This window comes from Magnolia sinica, chromosome 16, assembly GCF_029962835.1.
Source record: "Magnolia sinica isolate HGM2019 chromosome 16, MsV1, whole genome shotgun sequence".
Taxonomy (NCBI): domain Eukaryota; kingdom Viridiplantae; phylum Streptophyta; class Magnoliopsida; order Magnoliales; family Magnoliaceae; genus Magnolia; species Magnolia sinica.
The window spans coordinates 3,258,721-3,282,331 of record NC_080588.1 but is presented as its reverse complement, the minus strand read 5'-3'; the positions used below and the strand labels follow the sequence as shown (position 1 = coordinate 3,282,331).

The 23,611-nt window shown below is 39.5% G+C and overlaps 1 protein-coding gene across 1 annotated transcript; it reads left to right on the top strand.

Moving 5' to 3' along the window:
• The first annotated feature begins 419 nt into the window (after positions 1 to 419).
• LOC131229733 (protein TORNADO 1) lies at positions 420 to 22,152 on the top strand. The gene is made up of 3 exons (XM_058225735.1): positions 420 to 2,072; positions 5,854 to 7,103; positions 20,740 to 22,152. Exons 1-3 carry the CDS (start codon positions 563 to 565, stop codon positions 22,141 to 22,143), a joined length of 4,164 nt encoding a protein of 1,387 aa, XP_058081718.1. The 5' UTR covers positions 420 to 562; the 3' UTR covers positions 22,144 to 22,152.
• The last annotated feature ends 1,459 nt before the right edge of the window (positions 22,153 to 23,611 follow it).

Below are 23,611 nucleotides of genomic sequence, written 5' to 3'. Positions count from 1 at the left end.
TGTTTTAATAAAATCCAATCCATCCATCACATGTGCCCCCTCCTATTCTCCTTGAATCCCAAAACTCAGAAGATTCTAAAATCAGGTGGGCCACAGCACAAGATTTTAGTGTTTTTACACATAATTTTACAATGACGTGGCATAGCTTTGGAATGACCTTAATTTATAGGTACGCATTCATCCTTGTCAGATGTGCCTTATGAAAGGATTAGATGGAACATAAAAAACATAGTGGGCCCCACAAAAAATCTGTAAGATTTTTAATGGTGCACATCCTCATCCAAACTGTTCCCTGAAGTGTGGTCCAACTAATGTTTTGATCAGTCTAATTTTTTATTTAATGGTATAAAAATAGGGGAAAAAAATGATGGACGGATTGGATATCTTTAAAATCTTCATTCTGGGCCCCACATATCAAGTTGTACCTTAAGCTTAATGTAGTAAGTGTTTTGTATTGGATCCAGCCTCTTCTTCTTTCATGATTCCTTACTTTCAAAGAAAGCTATCTATCTTCCATTCACTACTAACAGAGTCCTGAAAAGAGGAGATTGAAAAAAAATCAATGGCATCCAAACAGACTGTCAGAGATCTCCATTGGGCATTGCAAGCATTGCAGTCAGAAAACACAAACCTCCACAGCATTTCCTTCCACCATTTCCAGCCCACATCAAGCTGCTTTCAAGAAACAGAGAATTCCCTACACATAAACATCTCTACAGACACAACTAGCCTTTCATGCTTCTCTCCACTCCTGACAGCACTCTCATCATCACAAAAAACCCACAAATCTCTCAAAATTCTAGAGTTCCATCGGGTCGAATGGGACCCGCCGCAGCTGCGAAGCCTCTGCGCTGCACTGAGCAACAACCCCAACATCAAGCAAGTCATGTTTCAGAGGAATGTTTTTGGAGTGGACGGCCTATCGGAGCTATCAGAGATGTTGAAGAGAAATGCAGGCCTGAAGGAAGTCATTTTCTCCGAATCGCGAATTGGGTCTGTCGGGGCCGGGCTACTTGCGTCGGCATTGAAGAGAAATGAGAGCTTGGAGGAGCTGCAGATATGGGACGATGCGATCGGTTCAAGAGGCGCTGAGGAGCTGTCGAAGATGATAGAAGTGAATTCAACGCTGAGGCTGTTGATAATCCTTGATTCACATACAATCACGGCGACACCGCTGATCTCGGCCGTCCTGGCGAGAAACAGAGCCATGGAAGTCCATGTCTGGAGTGGAGAGAACAGGGACAAGAGCTCCAAGGTGGTCGAATTCGCACCTGAGAAGAACGCTTTGAGAATTTACAGGCTCGATACGTCGGGCTCGCAGAGAGTTGCCTGCGCGCTGGGATGGAATTCGACAGTGAGGACACTCGACATGAGCGGGGTCCGCCTGAAATCGACGTGGGCCAAGGAGTTCAGAACAGTTTTAGAACAGAACGGAAACCTCAAACACGTTAAATTGTCAAAAACATGCCTTAAAGATAAGGGAGTTGTCTATGTAGCGGCGGGACTCTTCAAGAACGGAGGCCTAGAAAGCTTACAGCTCGATGGGAACTGGTTCGGCGGAGTAGGAATCGAGCATCTATTGTGCCCACTGAGCCGGTTTTCACAGCTCCAAAACCAAGCAAACTCGACGCTGAAATCAGTGACATTTGGAGGGGGGAAGACAAAGATTGGTAGAGACGGAATTATGGCGATTTTGCAGATGTTGGGGACTAATCAGAGCTTACTCCATTTGGGTATTTACGACGACGAGAGCTTGAGATCCGACGACTTCATCAGGATTTTCAAGAGCTTGGAGAGGAATGCTACTCTGAGATACTTTTCTTTGAAGGGCTGTAAAGGAGTGCAAGGCGAGTTGCTGTTGCAGACGATAATGGATACATTGCAGGTGAATCCGTGGATTGAGGGCATTGATCTGAGCAGAACGCCATTGCAGAATGCTGGCAAGACTGACAGCATATATCAGAAGCTAGGACAGAATGGGAAGATGGAAATGGAGATGGATTTGCTCGAGGACATGCCACAAACAGTGCCAAAGAGTTGCCGGGTTTTCGTCTGTGGGCAGGAATTTGCTGGTAAGATTACAGATTTCTCGTCAAGTGGGATCATAGTTCTAAAACTCAGAAACTCGACTCGAAACTCGGCAAATCTACTCAGTTGAGCGAGATTATGAGCTCAGTCACTAGGAAAATTACTCATCTCGAATCGACTAATGTTACCTAAGGAAGTTAAGCCTCTTTTATCATTTCATAATTTGGGATGATAACGGCGAGTGAGACCATACTTCTAAAACTGGGTAATTCGAATCAAAACTAGGCCGAATCAACTCAGTTCGACAAGATTATGAGCTCAATCACTAGGAAAATTATTCATCAGTGGATTCTGTCTCGAATAGACTAATCTACCCAAGAAAACTAAGTATTTTTTATTGGTTCCAACCAGGCATAGTTCTAAAACTCAGTGAATCAACGCAAACTCGACCGTTTCAACTTGCCTCAGCAAGATTTCGAAGCAATTCACTAGTAAACTCACTACTGAGCTCAACTCAGTTTCAAACCGACAAGACTCGTTACGTCAACCCGCTGACTCGGGCAAGCCAATGCAACTCGCGGCAACTCAAGCTGAGCGAGTTGCAAATGATTAGTTCAAAGTAAAAAACCGGATGGGTAGCTGGGAATTCACGGCGGTGACCTCCAACCAGCAGCACAAATACAATCCTCTTGCTTTATCTATTTTATCATCTCTAATGTATTTACTGCATTTGATTATGCCTGCCTTCCATTTAATTCATTAGATATCGAGTCGAGTCAATGAAGACTCGATTTGATCATTGAGTCGACTCTATCCAACTAGGCATTTAACTGAGTTTTTGAACAATGCAATAGGGTTAACACCCCAACTTCCAGAAAGCTCGCCTTAAAGTTCTGGTCTTTTTCACCCCCTATCAATGGATGCTTGTAGATAATACCTGCTCCATGAGATCTACTCAATTCCACTACTGAATTCAATTTTAGGGTTTTAATCATGTTTCAGAAAGACAAAAACTCAACTCGAAAGTCGATCAGGCCAAGTTAACACATATTCTGCCCGAAAATTCAACTTTGACTGAAAGTAAAAGCATAATAATTAGCAATAGTTTAAAACATGCAAAATGTAATACATTTTGGGTGCGTTTGGGTGTAAAAATATCACGATATTTCATCATTAATCAGTCAAATTTGGTGCCAGTTATCATGAAATGTCATGCAATTTGGTGCAACCAAACGCACTCTGTTTTTACTGTTGAGATGTGGAGCCACATCTGGGGGCCACACGACCAGTCGTGGCCCTTGCTCGACCAGTCGTGCAGCCCCCACGACCGGTTCGTGGCCCCTGCTCGGCTCAAAGTCCAGCGAGCATCAGTTTTTAGTTCCGAGGTGCTCGACTGGTCATGGCCCATGCTCGACTGGTCGTGGCTGGTCGTGGCCCATGCTCGACCGGTCGAGGGGTCCGCTCGACTAGTCAAGGTTATGCAAATTCGTTTCCGAATTTGATGCGGACTAAGGAAATTTGAGTGGTTTTCGCAAGGGTGCGAAAGGGAAGTTGCTTAAACTATAAATAGGTGTCCCTTGGGCTTTTCTAGGGTATGAAAAATAATTCTAAGGTGTTGGCAAAGAGTTTTCTCTGTATTTTCAAGGGAGGGGTTAGTATATTACCTTGTAATCTTCATTTTTCTTCATAGTGGAAGTTTGCATCCGTGATTTTTTTACCCTAGTTTGGGGTTTTCCCACGTATATCTTGTCTTGTGGTTTGTTTGGATTGCTTTGATCAGTTTCTAGTTTATATTTCTTCTTGTTTATCATTTGTGGATGAGACCGAAAATTGGATCTCGGTTTACTGCGTTGTTGGCGTGCTGCGCAACATTTACTTCTTTTTCTTTTCTTTTCTTTTCTTTCCCCTCCTTTTTGTGAAATTTGAAATTTTAATACAAAAGCTAATTTTAAAAAATGGCCTAGATTCAACTGGGTTGTCTCAATAACTCTGGGCAAAAACCCAACTTGAATTGAAACTAAAAACACAATAATTAACCATCATTTTAAAACATAAAGAATGTATTACATTTTGGGACTGTTTGGTTGGACAAAATATCATGATAATTCATAATTAACCAGTCGAATTTGGTGCAAAACATCATGAAATTTTATGCCATTTGGTGCAACCAATCTCATCCTCCTTTTTCCTTCTGAAATCTTCATAAAAATCAAGATATAAAATAAAAATAAAAATAAAAAACCCTCACCAAGCTTTGAATAGGTTGAGCGTCCATCCACTGGACTAGACTCGAAAACTCAATGAAAATGAGTTGTTGATAGTCTACTTTTTAAAATCTATGGTTTTAATTGTATTGGCAGATTAATGAGGGGTAGGTGCCTAATTCATAGTTTTACTAGGATTGAATATTCTGAGTTAATTTAAAATTAAAGAGTCCTTAATGAGATTTTACTAGGATTATGTCAGCCCGCTGACTCGGGCAACCCAATGCAAATCGCGGCAACTCAAGCTGAGCGAATTGCGAATGATTAGTTCAAAGTAAAAAAACTGGATGGGTAGATGCGAACCCACGGCGGTGACCTTGAACCAACAGCACAAACATAATCCTCTTGCTTTAACTATTTTATTATATCTAATTTATTTACTGCATTTGATTATGCCCGCCTTTCATTTAATTCATTAGATATCAAGTCGAGTCAATGAAGACTGGATTTGATCATTGAGTCGACTCGATCCAACTAGGCATTTAACTGATTTTTTGAACAATGCAATAGGGTTAACACCCCAACTTCCAGAAAGCTTACCTTAAAGTTCTTGTTTTTTTCACCCCCTATTAATGGATTCATGTAGATAATACCTGCTCCATAAGATCTACTTAATTGCACTACTGAATTCAATTTTAGGGTTTTAATCATGTTTCAGAAACCCAAAAACTCGACTCGAAAATCGATCAGGTCAAGTTAACACAGATTCTTGCTGAAAATTCAACTTCGACTGAAAGTAAAAGCATGAAAATTAACAATATTTTAAAACATACAAAATGTACTACATTTTGGGTGCATTTGGTTGCAAAAATATCACGATATGTCATGATTAATCAGTCAAATTTGGTGCCAGTTATCATGAAATGTCATGCAATTTGGTGCAACCAAACGCATCCTGTTTTTTCTTTTCTTTTCATTTTTTTGTCCTTTTTTCGTGAACTCTGAAATCTTAATACAAAACCTATTTTTTAAAAATGACCTAGATTCAACTGGGTTCGCTCAACAACTCTGGCCAAAAACCCAACTTGAATTGAAACTAAAAACACAATAATTAACCATCATTTTAAAACATAAAGAACGTATTACATTTTGGGTCTGTTTGGTTGGAGAAAATATCATGATTTTTCATAATTACCCAGTCGAATTTGGTACAAAAAATCATGAAATTTTATGTCATTTGGTGCAACCAATCACGTCCTCTTTTTTTCTTATATGAAATCTTCGTAAAAATCAAGATTTAAAATAAAATAATTAAAATTTAAAAAAAAAAAAAAAAACCCTCACCAAGCTTTGAATAGGTTGAGTTTCCATCCACCCGACTAGACTCGAAAACTCAATGAAAATGAGTTATTGATTGTCAAGTCGACTTAACTCAATGACTTTTTAAAACCTATGGTTTTAATTGTATTGGCAGATTAATTAGTAGGTGCCTAATTCATAGTTTTACTAGGATTGAATATTCTGAGTTAATTTAAAATTTAGAGTCCTTAATGAGATTGGTCTAGCATTTCTCACTGAATCATGATCTGATTATGGTTTCCTTGGGGCTGTATGTTTGCAGGTAAAACCACAATCTGCAATTCCATATCACAAAACTTCTCATCTTTCAAGCTTCCCTACATGGATCAGATCAGAACACTGGTAAACCCAGTTGAGCAAGCTGTGAGAACAGAAGGAATCAAGATAAATACCCTCCACGACGACGACACAAAGATTTCAATCTGGGATCTTGCAGGCCAGCACGAGTTCTACGCCTTCCACGACCTGATGTTTCCAGGACATGGGAGCCCTTCATTCTTCTTGATCATCTCCAGTTTGTTCCGGAAACCAGACAACCGAGAACAGAAAAGCCCATCAGAGATCGAAGAAGACCTCGTGTACTGGCTCAGGTTCATAGTCTCAAATTCAAGAAAAGCACAAACACAATCACAAGCCATGCTACCGAATGTTACAGTAGTTCTCACCCACTTCGACAAAATCAGTCAATCATCAGAGAACTTGCAGCTGACAGTTAGTTTGATCCAACGGCTGAGAGAGAGGTTTGATGGGTTTGTAGAATTCTATCCGACCGTCTTCACCGTCGATGCAAGATCATCCGGGTCAGTGAGCAAACTCACTCATCACGTCCGAAAGACCAGCAAAACAATCCTTCAAAGGGTCCCGCGAGTCTATGAGATCTGCAATGATCTGATACGAATCCTATCAGACTGGCGATCGGAGAACCATAACAAGCCTGCTTTGAAATGGAGGGAGTTTTGTGAATTGTGCCAGGTGAAAGTACCGGCATTGAGGATTCGATCAAGGCACAATGATATGGATAAGGTGGCGATGAGGCGGCGGGCCGTGGCGAATTCCTTGCATCACACAGGTGAGGTGATTTTCTTCGAAGAGCTCGGGTTCCTGATATTGGATTGTGAGTGGTTCTGTGGAGAAGTGCTTGGCAGGCTGACAAAATTAGAAGTTAGGAAGCAGAGTTCGGCGGAGAAAAACGGATTTTTGAGTCGGAAAGAGCTGGAGAAGATTCTTAGAGGTAGCCTACAGAGTCGGGTCCCGGGAATAGGCTCGAAGGTGTTTGAAAATCTGGAGGCTGGTGATCTTGTTAGGATGATGCTGAAGCTAGAGCTGTGTTATGAACAAGACCCAGGTAACCCGGATTCTCTGCTTTTGATCCCAGCTATCCTTGAAGAAGGCAGGGGAAGATCGCAGAGATGGCAATTGAGCGCACCCTACTGTGTTTATGCTGGTCGGCATCTCGAATGCGATGATTCAAGCCACATGTTTCTCACGCCAGGATTCTTTCCAAGGTTGCAGGTACTAAAACATTCATGTTCTACCATTACCAGTAGCTTTTTCCAATCCAAACTCTCTCTTCAGCATTTGGGCTATGTTTGGATATTCAATTGAGTTGAATTGCAATAATTCAATTCAATAAAGGGGCCATGATCAAAGTGGGGCTAGCCCCCAACTATGCAATTCACAGAATTAAGATTCATTTCAGTCATTTCCTCTATAATGAATTGCAATTCAGTTCAATTAAGCATCCAAACGCCTCCTTAGACACACAAAATGAGTTTGAATCACAGAGGGATGTAAAATGCATGCAGCTGAGTGTTATTATAAATGTTTGAGAAAGAGTGAGAAAAAAAATGCATTTTACATGAATTGATCACTTAAAAAAATGAGGTGGGTCATACCTAGGAAGGAGGGGTGAGCATGGTCAATCATCATTTCACAAAAACCAACATGTGTGGTTCATCTCAGCCCTCGTCGTGGTTAGTTTTTAGCACAGACCAAGAACTGAAGAACTTGGATAAAGGCATATATTTCAAATTGAAAGGACAGAAACCGCCCTGAATATATGAAACAAGGACAGCACTGGACACACATCTCCGACACCATTTGACATGGCTCATTGCACAACGCACATTTTTAGGTTTATTACTTGCACATAAAAGCATTTGATATTTAGGCTTACTAGTGCTATTAATATTGTTTGAATTATCTCCAATATTATCATTATTTCCAGCTTGGCGATACCGATAACACTGGTAGTATTAGCAATTCTAGGCATCAATAATATATCGTTAAGTATCGCCAACATATTGATATCGCCAATATTTTCAATTGTGTAAATTCTAGGTGTCTAATGTAGAGCAGGTCGTGGACACTTTCAAGGCCAAGATGGACCAGAGAAGGCCCAATCCAAGGCGGAAGTGATCAGGACCATCATAACCAGAAAATAGTCATATCTTGCAAACCAGAATGAGTTTTTCGACGTACCATATATGATTTTGAGGTACGAGAAGCTACTTTAGCCAACCAACCCTGCTATGCCGGTTTGCTCACTCTGGATTTGCAAGATTCCATCACATCAACGGTCGAAAGTCCATTTTATTTCCCTCTTTACTATAAATAGTAAGTTTTAATTTGATCATAACTTTTGATCCTTTGAGCTTTAGGAGTCGTGCCAAGCATGAAAAGGGCTTAGAAAAATTAGGAGAATAATGTGGTTAGGCCAATTTGGAAACTTACTTTTTTTGGCTGAAAACCATCAAGTCTAGTAGGAATCATGACCGTCTATAAATAGTAAGTCACGTTTTTAGCGAGTTTGAGTATGAAACTTCGTCCCAGGTTTGAGATCACTATTTAAAGGATTGTAATTTCATTTTTTATCATCAATCAATTTATTTTGAATTATTAGAAATTATTTCTATTTTCTTCCCTCGTGGATTCGAGGAATCTCTATGAGGAGTCCAGAGAAACTCCGTGGTTTCGGAGTAGTTATCCCCGAGGAAGACTGTGATCGACCTCATCACGTCTTTCCCGGCATCAGTGTCACTTATATTGCCAATGTATTGATATCATCAATATTTTTGACTGCATAAATTTTAGGTGACGCTTGCATCACAAGTGTATTAGCAATATTTCAATAATATCGCCAATGTAGAGATATAACAGAAAGTTTATTTATAAAAAAAAAAAAAAATCTATTCCATTTTTTATGAGCACATTGTTGTATGCAATTTCCAATTTGTCGTTGATAATATTGATAATATCTCAATATTATTGTTATCACAACATGCACAATATCAAAACCACAATCTTTTATTTCCTTTCCAGTTGTTGATGATTTTTTGGTAAAATATCATGAGTTGTCGATATTCTACAATATCGATGGATGTTTGGATGGAAGGTTGGATGGATGATAATATCGATGGATGTTTGGACGGAAGGTTGGATGGATAATTGGATGGTTAGATTGTTTCTTACATTAACACATGCTTCTAAGCCCCCATTAAATGGAAACTTATTGTGTATACATTCTTTTTGCAATGTTGTTATTCCTAACTATGTATATATGTGTATTTTAGTATCTCTCGAAGTTTCACTGAAAATTCTACCATTTTACCCATGTTTTCCCACATTTTCAATTATCAACGATATTATTAGTGATATCAATATTGTTTCTGTATCCCTGGCCAGCGAAACTTGTAGTGATACCGATAGTTTGAACAACGGCTATTATTTATTTTTTATGGGTAGTTTTCTGCAAATAATTACAATATATTTTTTTTAAGGGTAAATAATTACAATATATTATTAAATTATAAAATATTAATCCATTTGTATGGAAGTCCCCCCGTGGGAATTTTGTGCTCTCATTACCAATCCCAAGCCTGGATGGACGGTTGCATCAAATTGGCAAGCAATGTCATGTAAGACTTCTATTAGGTGGGCTTGCATGATCAATGGCTCAGATTGATCAAACCTATTGATGTTGGATTATTTGGACTGAGCATATTCGTGGACCATAGTAGTTGTGTTTGGTTCAAGGGGTGGTGCACTTGGACAATACTACGTATAGACAGCATTTCTGAGAAACATGGACTCTTACAATGTGGAGACTCCTCGAGGAATAGTTGTGATGAGTTGAACTAGCCTGGGCGTCATTCTTATATATAAAGTCTTGGTCCCTCCTTACCCACACAAACCTTCCCATTCAAGTATGTGACTTGGATTAAGTGTGAAATCTGAGATTACCAAAATAGAAGTCCTTAGCTCAATGTATTGAATTAGATATTTTGAAAAACCCCTTTTGTTCTGCTCTGTTTTGACCTAGAAACCCAGTAAGTGGGGTATCAGAGCGATCACATTCTGCAATAACCGTCGGTCTTCTAATTTTTCCAGCAATGTAAGCGGATTCCATTTGGCGCTTGAATCAATCATATTCTAGTATTTGGAATGAGGATCGAGTATAACTAAGTTTCAATGAAAATGAATTCCTAGATTGGGAGATCCAGCCGTTTCAATTCCATCGTGTCGCCAACGGTTTAAATTGAAGAATGGACTGTTTGAGTGCGCGTAGGGAAATCTAGACCATTCTTTTTCGTTTATAATGATTTTTTTTATGTTTATGTTATGTGTGGTGTGTATATTGATTCATTTTGTGATTTAAATTAATGATTCCATGTTTATCACATGATTATACAGCCTGTGAAAAAGCAATCGGTTTTGGGCCATTCTTATGTTGCGCAGCACGCCAACAACACAGTGAACCAAGATCCAATTTTCGGTCTCACCCACAAACGATAAACAGAAAGAAATATAATCTAGAAGAATAATCAAAACATTTCAAACAAACCACAAGACAAGATATACGTGGAAAAATCCCAACAAGGGTAAAAAAAAAAAACTACAAGTGCAAACTTCTACTATGAAGAAAACGAGATTACAAGCAATATACTAACCTTTTCTCTTAAATGTATAGAGAAAACCCTTTTGCCCACACTTTAGAATAACTCACATTAACCCTAGAAAAGCCCTAAGGACCCTTATTTATAGTTTAAGCAACTTCCCTTTCGCACCCTTACGAAACCGACTCAAATTTCCGCATTCCGTATCAAATCCACAAAACGAATCTGCGTAACCTTGACTGGTCGAGCGGACCCTCGATTGGTCGAGCATGGGCCTCGACTGGTCGAGAACTTCGGAACCAAAAAACTGATGCTCGCTGGACTTTGAGTCGAGCTAGCCCTCGACTGGTCGAGTGGCCCACTCGACCAGTCGAGCACCCCTGTCCAGATGTGGCTCCACATCACAATTTTCAACTTGGAGACACATCACCATAAACCTTTATCTTCTACATCTAGAGTGCACCATCAACCCGTCTTCAATCCTGAAGACCAATCAAAGTTAAACAGAGCTTCAGCTTCTCCCGTGTAACTACCTTGGTCGGCATATCTGCAAGATTCTCACTTGTATGAATCTTTTATAGAGCAATCTATCCATCTTCTAGTAACGAACGTATGAAGTGATATCTGGTGTTAATATGCTTGGTCCTAAAATGAAAGGCTAAATTTTTAGCCAAGTGTATTGCACTTTGACTGTCACTATACAGCTTGCAATCTACTTGACTCTTACCCAACTCTTCCATGAAACCTTGCATCCACACCATCTCCTTGCACGCTTCTGTAGCTGTAACATATTCTACTTCCATTGTACTGATAGATACTATCTTCTATGACTGAGAGACCCAACTGACTGCAACACTACCCAGAGTAAAGACATAACCTGTAGTGCTTCTTCTACTGTCGATATCTCCTGCCAAATCTGAACCTCGATAGCTTTGTAGCTTGATTTTCGATCGTCCATAACACAGCCCTACATCAACAGTACCTACCAGGTATCTAAGGATCCACTTCACAGCTTCTCAATATTCCTTCCCGGGGTTATTCATGAACCTGCTAACAACTCCCACTGCTTGAGCAATGTCTACCCTCATACTCACCATAGTATACATGAGACTCCCAATAGCTGACGCATATGGGACTTTAGCCATGTAGTCTCATTCTTCCTACGTCTTTGCACCTTGCTCATTAGAGAGCTTGAAGTGGTTGGCTAATGGAGTGTTAACCGGCTTAGCACCTCTCATACTGAATCGATCAAGTACCTTGGTTATGTACTCTGCCTGTGACAAAACTAGTTTCTTATTTTTCCTGTCACACTTTATCCTCATGCCTAGGATTTGTTTTGCAGCTCCTAAATCCTTCATGGCAAATTCTTTAGACAGTTGTCTTTTGAGATCTGAGATGTCCTTCATGCTTGATCCGGCCACAAGCATATCATCAACGTACAGAAGAAGGATGATGTAAGACGTATCAAACTTCTTCAAATAGTAATAGTGGTCTGCATGATATCTCCTGAAATCATTTCTCGATATGAAACTGTTAAACTTCTTGTACCACTGCATTGGGGCCTACTTCAGGCCATATACCATATAGACTCTTCTTCAATCTACACACCTTGTTCTCCTTTCCTAGTGTCACGTATCCTGTCGGCTGATGCATATATATCTCTTCTTCAAGGTCCCCATGAAGAAAGACTGTCTTAACATCTAGCTGCTTTAGATGTAAGTCCTCTGTAGCCACTATAGTAAGACCATGTGAATCGTAGACATTTTTACCACAAATGAAAATATTTCAATAAAGTCGATACCTACCTTTTGTTAGAAATCTTTCACAACTAATCTGGCCTTGTACCGTTTCGAACTATCGTGCTCCTCCTTCAGTTTGTAAACTCACTTGTTATGAAGAGTTTTCTTACCCTTAGGTAGAGTAACTAGCTCCCATGTACGATTAGACTCAAGAGAGTCCATCTCATCATCCATGGCCTGCGTCCACTTAATCCATGTATCTGACTGTAATGCTTCTTCAAAACACTCTGGTTCACCATTATCTGTCAACAGTAGATAATGTAAGGAGGGTGAGTATCGGGTCGTGGGTCTCCTCTCTTGAGTAGACCTCCTCACAACCGGTATCTATGGCTCTGCCTCATAATACTCCTGCGCATGATCATCCTGTAGCGCTGTAACACCTGTGTCCAGTAACTCTTCCAACTCTACGAATTCTTTACTCTTCCAACTCTACTAATTCTTTCTCATCGACCTTGTTTTGCTGCATATTGTCTTTATGCATCACTTTTTCATTGAAGACTACATCTTTGCTTTTGATGATTTTCTTGTTTTCTGTATCCCAAAACCTGTAGCTAAAATCATGTTGCTCATAGCTTATAAACGTGCAGTTCCTGGACTTCGCATCCAGCTTGTTTCTGTGCTCTGCATCAATGTGAACATATGAAGTGCAACCGAACACTTTAAGATGTGCAAGGTTCACTTCTTTCCTAGTCCATGTTTCTTTTGGTAGCCAATCATCCAATGGTGCTAAGAGACTTCTATTGATAAGATACACAGCAGAGACTTCTATTGATAAGATACACAGCAGTATTCACAACATCTACCTAAAACGTCTTGGGCAACCCTGCATGTAACCTCATGCTCTTGGCACGCTCAAGAATGGTCCTGTTAAGGCGCTCAGCCACACCATTCTGCTGTGGTGTCCCTGAAATCGTTTTCTTATTTTTGATTCCATTTGTTGCACAATACTCCTCAAACCTCTTATCACAATACTCTCCCTCATTATCTGATCTGAGACATTTTACTGTTTTACTTGTCTCGTTTTCTACCATTACTTTTCACTTCTTAAATACATCAAATACATCAGATTTGTGCTTTAAGAAATAAATCCACAGTTTTCTACTAGCATCATCAATAAAGGAAATAAAATAACATGAACTACCAAGAGATGATACTTGTACCGGTCCCCACACATCAGTGTGTACAAGCTCCAACATATGAGTCTTTGGAGCGCATCCTGTTTTCTTGAAACTTACCCTCTTCTGCTTGCCATATACGCAGTCCTCGTAGAATTCCAAGTTAATAGACTTCAGCCCTGGTAGCTTCCCTTTTGACAATAGCACTTTCATCCGTTTCTCACTCATATGTCCCAACCTCTAATGACATAACTGCCCATTCACTCCAGTTGATGCGACTGCGAGTGAACTATACGATTCTGAAGTCACATACAAAGTACCTTCCTTATTACCTCGAGATATCACCAAGGCACCTTTTGTGATCTTTCAGGAATCACTAGTGAATGTCGTCACATATCTGGTATTGGCCAACTGCCCCACTGAGTTCAAATTTCATTTCAAACTCAGTACATGTCTAACATCATTCATTTTTAAAGTCATTCTGTCTTTCTGATTTATATGAACATTTCCCTTTCCAACAGTACTGCACGGCTCATCATCACCCAGGTAGACTCTCCCAAAGTCACCTGACACATAATCACACAGAACTTCCTTACACGAGGTAGCATGAAATGAAGCACCCGAGTCTATGACCCAAGACTCATTCCTCGCATCAAGAGACAAGATCGACGCCTCTGTGTCACTCTCCTCAGATAGATTCACCGAATCCTTCCTGCCTTAAGAGCTTTCTTTTTATTTCTTAAGTGCCCTACAATCACATTTCATGTGTCCCTTCTTACCACAATGCCAACACCCGTTTTTGTCTTTCAGTCCCTTAGACTTCTTCTTCGACTTAGAACGTCCATGTTTATTGCCTCCTTTATTCAACAATCTTCCCCTTCTTTCAATGTTTAGAGCATTCCTTGAATCCCCTGAAACTCTTGATGCCTTTCTTCTAGATTCTTTGCTGAGAATTAGACTGGCCATATCATCAAATTTCAACCTTGTCGACCCTGAAGGATTGCTCACAATAATCACCAAACCATCCCAACTATCTAGCAAACTGGACAAGATCAATAACGCCCTGACCTTGTCTTCAAAAATAATGCTAACGGATTCCAACTAGCTCGTGACTATATTGAACTCATTTAGATGTTCAGCCACACTCCCACCATCTGACATCTTCATGTTGAATAATTGTTTCATAAGATGAACCTTGTTGGACGCTGAAGGTTTTTCATACATCGTAGCTAGGGCTTCTATTAATTCTTTTGTGGTCTTTATCTTAGATATATTGAAAGCGACGCTCTTAGACAAAAAGAGTCGGATCGTTCCTAAAGTCTTCTGATCCAATAAAAATCATTCATCATTCATCATCTTCTCTAGTTTCTTCTCTTTTCCTCCTACATGAATATAGAGGTCCTTCTGATACAAATAATCTTCTATCTGCATCTTCCAGAAGACAAAGTTTGAACCATTAAACTTCTCAATTCTAGTATTCCCTTCTTCCATCATCGCTCACACTTGAACTAAACCAATAGCTCTGATACCAGTTGTTGCGCAGCACGCCAACAACGCAGTGAACTGAGATTCAATTTCCAGTCTCACCTACAAACGATAAACAGAAAGAAATATAATCTAGAAGAATAATCAAAGCATTCCAAACAAACCACAAGACAAGATATATGTGGAAAAACCCCAACAAGGGTAAAAAACCACGGGTGCAAACTTCTACTATGAAGAAAACGAGATTACAAGCAATATACTAACATTTTCTCTTAGATGTATAGAGAAAACCATTTGCCCACACCTTAGAATAACTCCCATTAATCCTAGAAAAGCCCTAGAGACCCATATTTATAGTTTAGGCAACTTCCCTTTCGCACCCTTATGAAACCGACTCAAATTTTCGCAATCTGTATCAAATCCGTAAAACGAATCTACGTAACCTCAACTAGTCGAGTAGGCTACTTGACTAGTCGAGCAGACCCTCGACTGGTCGAGTAGGGGCCTCGACCGGTCGAGGACTTTGAGTCGAGCCAACCCTCGACTGGTCCAGTGGGCCACTCGACTGGTCGAGCAGGGCACTCGACTAGTCGAGCACCCCTGTCCAGATGTGGCTCCACATCTCAACATCTTAATTGTTTTCTTTACGATCTTGCGTCTAATGATTGATCTCATCTTACCTTTGAATTAGACTACACAGATTTACCGAGATCTTGATGCGCGATGTAGACCTAGTGGATGCATCCAAGCCACTGAAATTAGATCATGGACACCATTTAGAAATCACATATACACATGGGTTTCATTAAAAAGCTTGTGGACAGAGAGGAATTGTGGATGGTTTAAATCATCCGGAAGGTGGCTCATGGCGTCGTCATCGCCCCCACCCAAGTCCGTCCATGTGGACGTAAGAGGGGGAGGGAAGGCGTGCGCAAGCTCTCTCTCTCTCTCTCTCTCTCTCTCTCTCTCTCTCTCTCTCTCTCTCTCCTTTTTTCCATTCCACATTATCCCTATCTTCTCATTAGTCGAAAATTCTAATTTGGAATCTCCCAAAATCTCTACGATTCTAAATAATACAAAATTAGGATTTTGGGGAGATCCCAAAATCTATAAATTAAAAATTACAAAAAATAAAAAAAAACCTTGATTAATGGTCCATATGTCCTCCGCAATCCACAATTTTGTCATATTGCATATATATATATATATATATATATATAAGATGTTTTTTATTCAAATCTGTCCATCCATGCATGGATCGGACCATATGACCACTTGAGGATGTGGGGCCCACCCTTGGCTAGGATTGAGCCCCACAACCACTGCATTATTGGATCAGCATGTGGGCCCTGAAATTCGTACATCTGTCGGCCCTCATGTAGTCTTAATGACATCAGCAAATTGTAGCCCGCTAGGTCTTTTTTGGCTCCCCTATGGGAGATCTAATTCATTAGTTTTGTTCTCCTTGTCGACATCTTTGAAACAAGCGGTCACTCAATTAGAGGTTGGATCACAAAGTTATTAGATGAACAATATTGGTCATAAAATAAGTGGGCTATATCTCATGATCCACTGGTTAGGATGAGATGAAGATTAGTCTTAGGTAATGTTTTCAATACGCTTTTTCAAGATGGTCCGATTGGATTGGATAAATCTTGTCTAGATTTGGCTGGATTGATTGTGGTTGTTTATGGAATATTTTGGACATATCCAATTCATTTCATATCAGATTTGACTTAAATTCGCTTCTTAGCCCGATTGGCACGTTTTGGAAATGTTCGTCAGCTTAAATTAATCGAAGTATAGACCAATCATGGAGATTTGATCAAAACAGTCCGTGAAACAAAGATGGTCATTATGGAGATGCACACGACACACTAGGATTTTTAGCTTAGAGTACGAGTGGGCTTATAAGAAAACAAATGGTTGGTTCAATTAAAAAAATACGACAACCATTATTTCACATTCTTATATCAAGTCTCGATTAGGCTCAAGTTTGGGCCTTTACCCATGCTTCCAGGGCTGATACTAACCATTGGTAAAAGGAAAAATCCAACAATTATCATACTTCTTTAGGATGATTTCACTAGGGTGGGACCGTGGAGCAATCCTTGAGTCTAAGATTCATAGGTTGAAACTGGTTGTGCTAGTCACTGAAGTGGCTTGGTCAATGAAAATCTTTTATTATAAACTTGTAAATGTGGAATTCAATAATTCTCCATACAAATTGAGGATTGCATTAGATTGCATTTGTGTTCATAGTAAACAATGATTGAAACGAAGAAAGATCATTGTTTGGTGTGATACAAGAGGTGTAGAGTGATTGACGCTAGTAATATAAGTTTAAGAGATCCATCTTAGATAAAGGTGTTAAGTGTCTTAAATTTATGTAATCAGCATTGATCAATTTCATGTTCAATGAAACCACTTCTGTATCGTGATTTCACCCAAAAGATGAGTCACGATGATACGTCAAACTCTTGCTAGAATTGATGAAGAAGGCCCATCATCATTTTGAACAATTTGATTTAAATGCCCGAATCAATTGAATGAAAGTGCAATGCGTATTTTTTTCCTTTAGTTTATGTCGATGCAGTATGTAGATAGACGTATTTATTAATTTGTGCGCCCTCCATAAAGCGTAATTAAGTTTCTTATTTAGACATATATGGTTATGTGTTTAAATTTGAAATTGAGAGATTCATATTTATTATTATTTGAATGTGATTGGCATTAGCACTTTAGTTAATAACATTTACTAATTGAACTTGAATGCCTAACACATTTACAATGTTAGTTCTTTAAATGGAAAAGGGAGTCACGCTAAGCGTAGCTTATGTGCGCGCAATGGCTTTTCAATCATTGCTTGCTGGCTTCAAGGAAATTCCATCCAGTTATGGAATAAGCGATTGGTCACACCTCTGTGAGATAATGGGAAGACTTGTATGAGAAGGAATTCTCCACTCTCTAGACTTTTCAGACTTTAAAGTATGCATTAACTGCATTAAGGGAAAGAAAAATGAAACTGGGAAGAAAGGTGCCGCTAGGATCGTAGGACTCTTAATGGTAATACAAAAAAGCATCTACAGACCGTTCCCTGCTGCATTTTGGAACGTGCAGAAGTATTTTTTTCATCACCTTATAGATGACTGCTCTTACTATGAGTACACGTACCTTATATGTGATAAATTAGTTATCTGAGATGTATTTGAGTTCTATAGACCTATAGGATTATGGCATCAACACCCAATACAACATGCCTAAGGCACCATAGCATAATGGTATAGCTGAATTGCACAATTACACCCTAGAAGACATAGTGTGTAGCATAATTAATAATTCAACGATACTAGAACTTGTGGGTGACGCAATAAATAAATAAATATAGTAATATATATCCTTAATTGAGTCCCAAGCAAGGTTGTATCGAAAACCACGTTTGAATTGTAAATTGAAAGCAAGCCCATTTTGTAACACCTTCATGTATAGATTGTCCTATCAAAACCGAGCTTTTCAATACATAAGAAAGAAAACTTGACCCAAGACGGTTAATTGTTGGATACATAGAGAAGTCGAAAGGTTTCAGGATCTATTCTTTCCAACTCTATTAGGATTGTAGAAACTAGAAATGCAGAGTTTATTAAGGATACAAAAAATAGTGCGAGTATTAACTCTACCCAATAGATCGATACCATGAAGAATGAATTAAAATTCATAAAGGACAATAAATTCTAAAATCTTATTTTATTGCCCAAAGGAATTAAGCCGATTGGTTGCAAAGGGAGACTTTATGAGTAATATCAAAATATATAAAGCCAAATTGGTTGTTAAGAGTTTTAGTCAATGTAAAGGCATTAACTTTACAGAGATTTTCTCTACAATACCAAGAAAAGTGTTGTGCTACTTATAACAAACAAAGGACTTTATATGTAGATATAGAAGATTCGATCGTTTGGGATTGATTGGATACCCAAACTCAGTTTCTGCTAGAAATTTTTTTATTTATGGGTTATAGAGACCAAAACCATTGAGAATGTTTGTGACAATTCACCAATAACTAACTTCTCCAATAACAAAGATTCACCCACGTCAAAGCACATTGACATAATGTAGCTTGTTTTGAAATGAGAGTACAAAATCATCCAGTCTGTAGAACTTAATTGCCCAAAGTAGATGCTAATGGATTAATTCACCAAAGGCCTTGCTATAACACTATGATGTATGTACAGAAATTTAAATATCTCATTATTTTGATGATTCTGTTAGATAGTTTATTTTTCTACTTCTCCTTCAGTGTGCACATTTTTTTAATAAGAAAAATTTTGGATCCAATTGAGACATTTAGAACTCTTAACATAAACAGTTAGTCTACTTGGAGATAAGCACATGTACTCATGTTATGCATGCAATCTCCAAACCACACTTTCATATGCTTGATATATATCGTTGTGATTCTAATACTCATGACTATGATTCGTTTCATTTCGAAAATATTAAATGTTATAATGACTACCATAATCTAATATTAGTGAGATTAATGGATAAGATATGAGAAGTGTTACTCATATCAGCTAGTGGTAGTGATTTTAAAAATTATGTGGATGCCCATTAGGAAGTTCTAAACTCATATGTTTTATAAAATATTATTTTTTTTAAATGACATTAATCATTGCGGCCCAAGTGGGATAACATAAGACTTATATTAGATGGACCTACGTAATTAATGGCTCAGATTGATCAAACATATTTACCGTTAAATTATTTAAACTAAGCATACTGGTGAGCCCTGTAGTAGTTGTGATCGGTTCAAATACGCAAGGGGTGATGTGCTTGGACTGTACAATATTTCAGAGAAACGTGGACTTTTAGAATGTGGAGACTTCTAGAAGAGAAGTTGTAATGGGTTGAACTACTTCATCTCTCGCTCTTATAAATAAAGTCTTAGTCTCCTCGCCCACACATATACAAAAAACCTCTTCTTTCATCTTAGTTTTCTATAAGGTGCAGAACATCAAGTTCTATCATCATCCATCGACATCAAACATGGCTTTCCATTTAGTGTGATTTAAATTAAGTATGAAATATGAGATTATCACAACGGAGATCATTGGCTCAATGTATTAAATTGGATTTTCAAAAAATCCATTTTATTCGGTTGTGTTTTGACCCAAAAACCAACATGTCAAATTTCAGCCATATTTTTTTCTCATGGACCTTAAAAATCTAACATTCCATTGATTTGACAATCCAACGTTTCGTCCTTAATCTCGAACAATATAGAGCTTAGATAATGATGATCAAAAGTTGCCATCTTGGACACTCGACATGTGTCCAGTTACATGTAGTCGTGCATGGTTCCAAAACTCAGTGACTCGACTTGAAACTCAGCTGAGTCACTCAAGTCGACGAGATTTAGAGCTAAGTAGGGGGGAACTTGATATTGGACCTAACTCGGTGACTCGACTTGAAACTGAGCTGAGTTCACTTGACTCAGCGACTCAATGGCTCGTTCGAGACAACATAACTCAGCATAACTCAAACCGAATCACTCAACTCCTGGGTGGAGATTTTATTAAAAACATAGGGAGTGGGATTAGAACCCCCACCCTCAAAACATTAACCAGTGAGGTATTTATCTAGTTGGTGATTTGAATTACATTCTATATTGCCTGTATAAATTTAACTATTTTTAATCTCTCTTTCCTTTCCTAATATTTTCAATTTACAAATAATGAAATATCAAGGTCAAGTCTTCGAGTCAATCCAACACAGCTAAACATCGTGTCGAGTCGAGTTTTTGGGTTCTTGAACTATGATTAAATGACCTCAAAATCTCACTTGTTTCCCAACCCAGGTCCACCTCCACAACAAAATCATGGGATCAAACAACCAGCATGCTGCTACATACAGCCTAGAGAAATACCTGATATCCATAACCATCAATGGCATCTATGTCCGAGTTGAGCTCGGCGGGCAATTGGGCTACTACATCGATGTCCTCGCATGCTCTACGAAGAACATGACTGAAACTCTGAGACTCTTCCAGCAGCTCATAATCCCAACAATCCAGGGACTCTGCCATGGCGTTACCTTGACAGAGAGCGTCCTCAGGTCGGAATGCATAAGAAACCTGACCCCACCCAGATTTCGAAAGACCCAGTTTGTGTCACTGCAACAACTGAAACAGGCGCTACTCACGGTTCCGGCGGACAGCATGTATGACTATCAGCATACATGGAGTTCGGTATCGGATGGTAACAGGCCCATCTTACCATCTGGATTCGACTTTGCCCGAGACCTGCTTTCGGATGAGGACTTTCGAGAAGTACTACATCGACGGTACCATGACCTTTACCATCTGGCCGCCGAACTAGCTGTCCCATTGGAGAACACCCATGACCCACCTGCTGAAGATGAGCCCGATAGCACAGTCGAACCATCAGTAGCCGGCATCGCCAAGGGTGTTGAAGCTGTTCTACAGAGGCTGAAGATCATACAACAGGAGATTAAGGACCTGAAGCAGGAGATCCAGGGGCTGAGATATTACGAACACAGGCTCCTGATCGAGCTTCACCGAAAGGTGAACTACATGATGAACTACAGTGTGCAGTTAGAAGAACGGAAAGTACCAAACATGTTCTATTTCGTCCAGACGGAAAATTATTCAAGAAAGCTAGTGACGAACATAATCTCTGGCATGACGGCGCTCCGGCTACACATGTTGTGTGAATTCCGAAGAGAAATGCATGTCGTTGAAGATCAGATGGGTTGCGAAATGATGCAGGTCGACAACACAACTGTGAGGTGTTTAGTCCCATACATGAACAAGTTCATGAAACTGCTAACGTTTGCTCTGAAGATTGGAGCCCATTTCGTGGCGGGAATGGGAGAGATGATACCGGATTTGAGCAGGGAAGTAGCCCATCTCGTTGATTCGTCGGTTATGTATGGCGGGGCGGCAGCGATGGGAGCGGGGGCCTTAGGGGTGGCTGCAATTGGACAAATGGGGGGGAGCAGATACAGAAGCCAGAACAGGATGTTGGGTGGAGAGCGTTCGAGAAATGTTCAACAGGATCTGAGAACGGCGCAGCAATGGCTCGTGGATTTCTTGAAGGACCGCAGGTGTTCGACGGGGAGAGAAATTGCAGAGAAGTTCGGGTTGTGGAGGGTGCAATACAGGGACGATGGTCAGATTGCATGGATCTGCCGACGGCACAGAGAAATAAGAGCAAGTGAAATCATCGAAGTGCCCGTTTGAAAACATGTCAGCACTACCCGTTTGAAAACATGTCAGCACTACGGAAGAATACGATCACCGTACCATCTCATCGGTACAAAGTAGCCTGTAATTGTAGAAACTACATAGATTGCGAAGTACTAGTGAAAGTAGTTTAAGTACTATGGCATTCTCTACCAAATCCAATACCACAGGGAAGAAGAATATCTCAAAAAGAGCGACTGCTCCTCATATGCATTTGCCAATCTGTAAGTCAGCATGCATGTGCATATCAGAGTTTAAAAACCTGACCACTCGACTCCATATTCATCCATATTGGGTCAACTCGAGGACTCGACCCGACTCGACTCGATAGTGAATAAACATAAACTAAAACTCTTAAAATTAGTAAGGAATATTTAAAATAATTACATATGTTATAAGCTTTGCATTCTTCTCTGTTTCAAAAGAAATGCTTCAGATAGAAAATATGTGCGTTTGGATAGGAGATACCGCATATTGGGATTAATTATAATCTCGATTTTGGTGGGCCCCATGCCCTCCATGTAGCATTTTCTGCACTAAAGTGGCACTTTCCTCTGCATAAATGCAATTAGCAGAGTTTCGAGTTTTTTCCTTTTTTCCTGAAATGGCAGTAATTGCACTTATACAAAGGAAAGCGCCACTTTAGGGCAGTGTATTTAACAAGAAAGGAGTGGGGCCTACAAAAATCATGATTAGGCTTGATCCTGATTTAGCAGGATCCCCTACCCAAACAGATCCGAAAAAGTTTATAGACTGGTTATAGATCCCATCTTATTATTAGGCCACTACATGTTGTCGAATCAAATAAAACACCCATGCCGGGTCAAACAATACATACCATATACCCATTCAATTTCAAGTAAGGATGATTAAGGAATGCCAAATCCATCTTAGGCATAGATTATCACAATGTCCCATTTTTGTCATGGCCTCGTGGACCCTTCTTTTTCATCACGTAGATGTGGATTACCTCAATAAATAGCAACAGAGCTTTTCCAAACAATAGGTTGCTTCTAAAATAGGAAGTGCTTAAAGTAAAATTCAGGAGAAAAGAACCAACTATATTTAAAGACTTCGAGAAGTCATGTAGAACTACTGAATATTCACCCTGCATAGATCAGGCCCAGGTTCCTTTATGTTTTTCTGGCTGCTTTTTTTTTTACACACGCATTCACACCCCCACGCACTCACACCACAATGGGTACTCGAACCCATGACCTCATGTTGAAACTCACAGTTCTGTTATTTTAACGAAATCTTCTGTTATTTGCTCAAAAACAAATCAGTCGCATGGACGCTCCAACCCGTTTTAGTAGAAGAACACACTATTTGTTTGCATCCATTAGTTCGCGAGGGACCCTCAACTTGCATCAACTTACTCCTAACCAGTGCAGTTTTTAGTCTCTGTTGCATATGACAAAACCATCTAAGTCTACTTTCCTCATAAGATCAGGTAAAGTAGAAT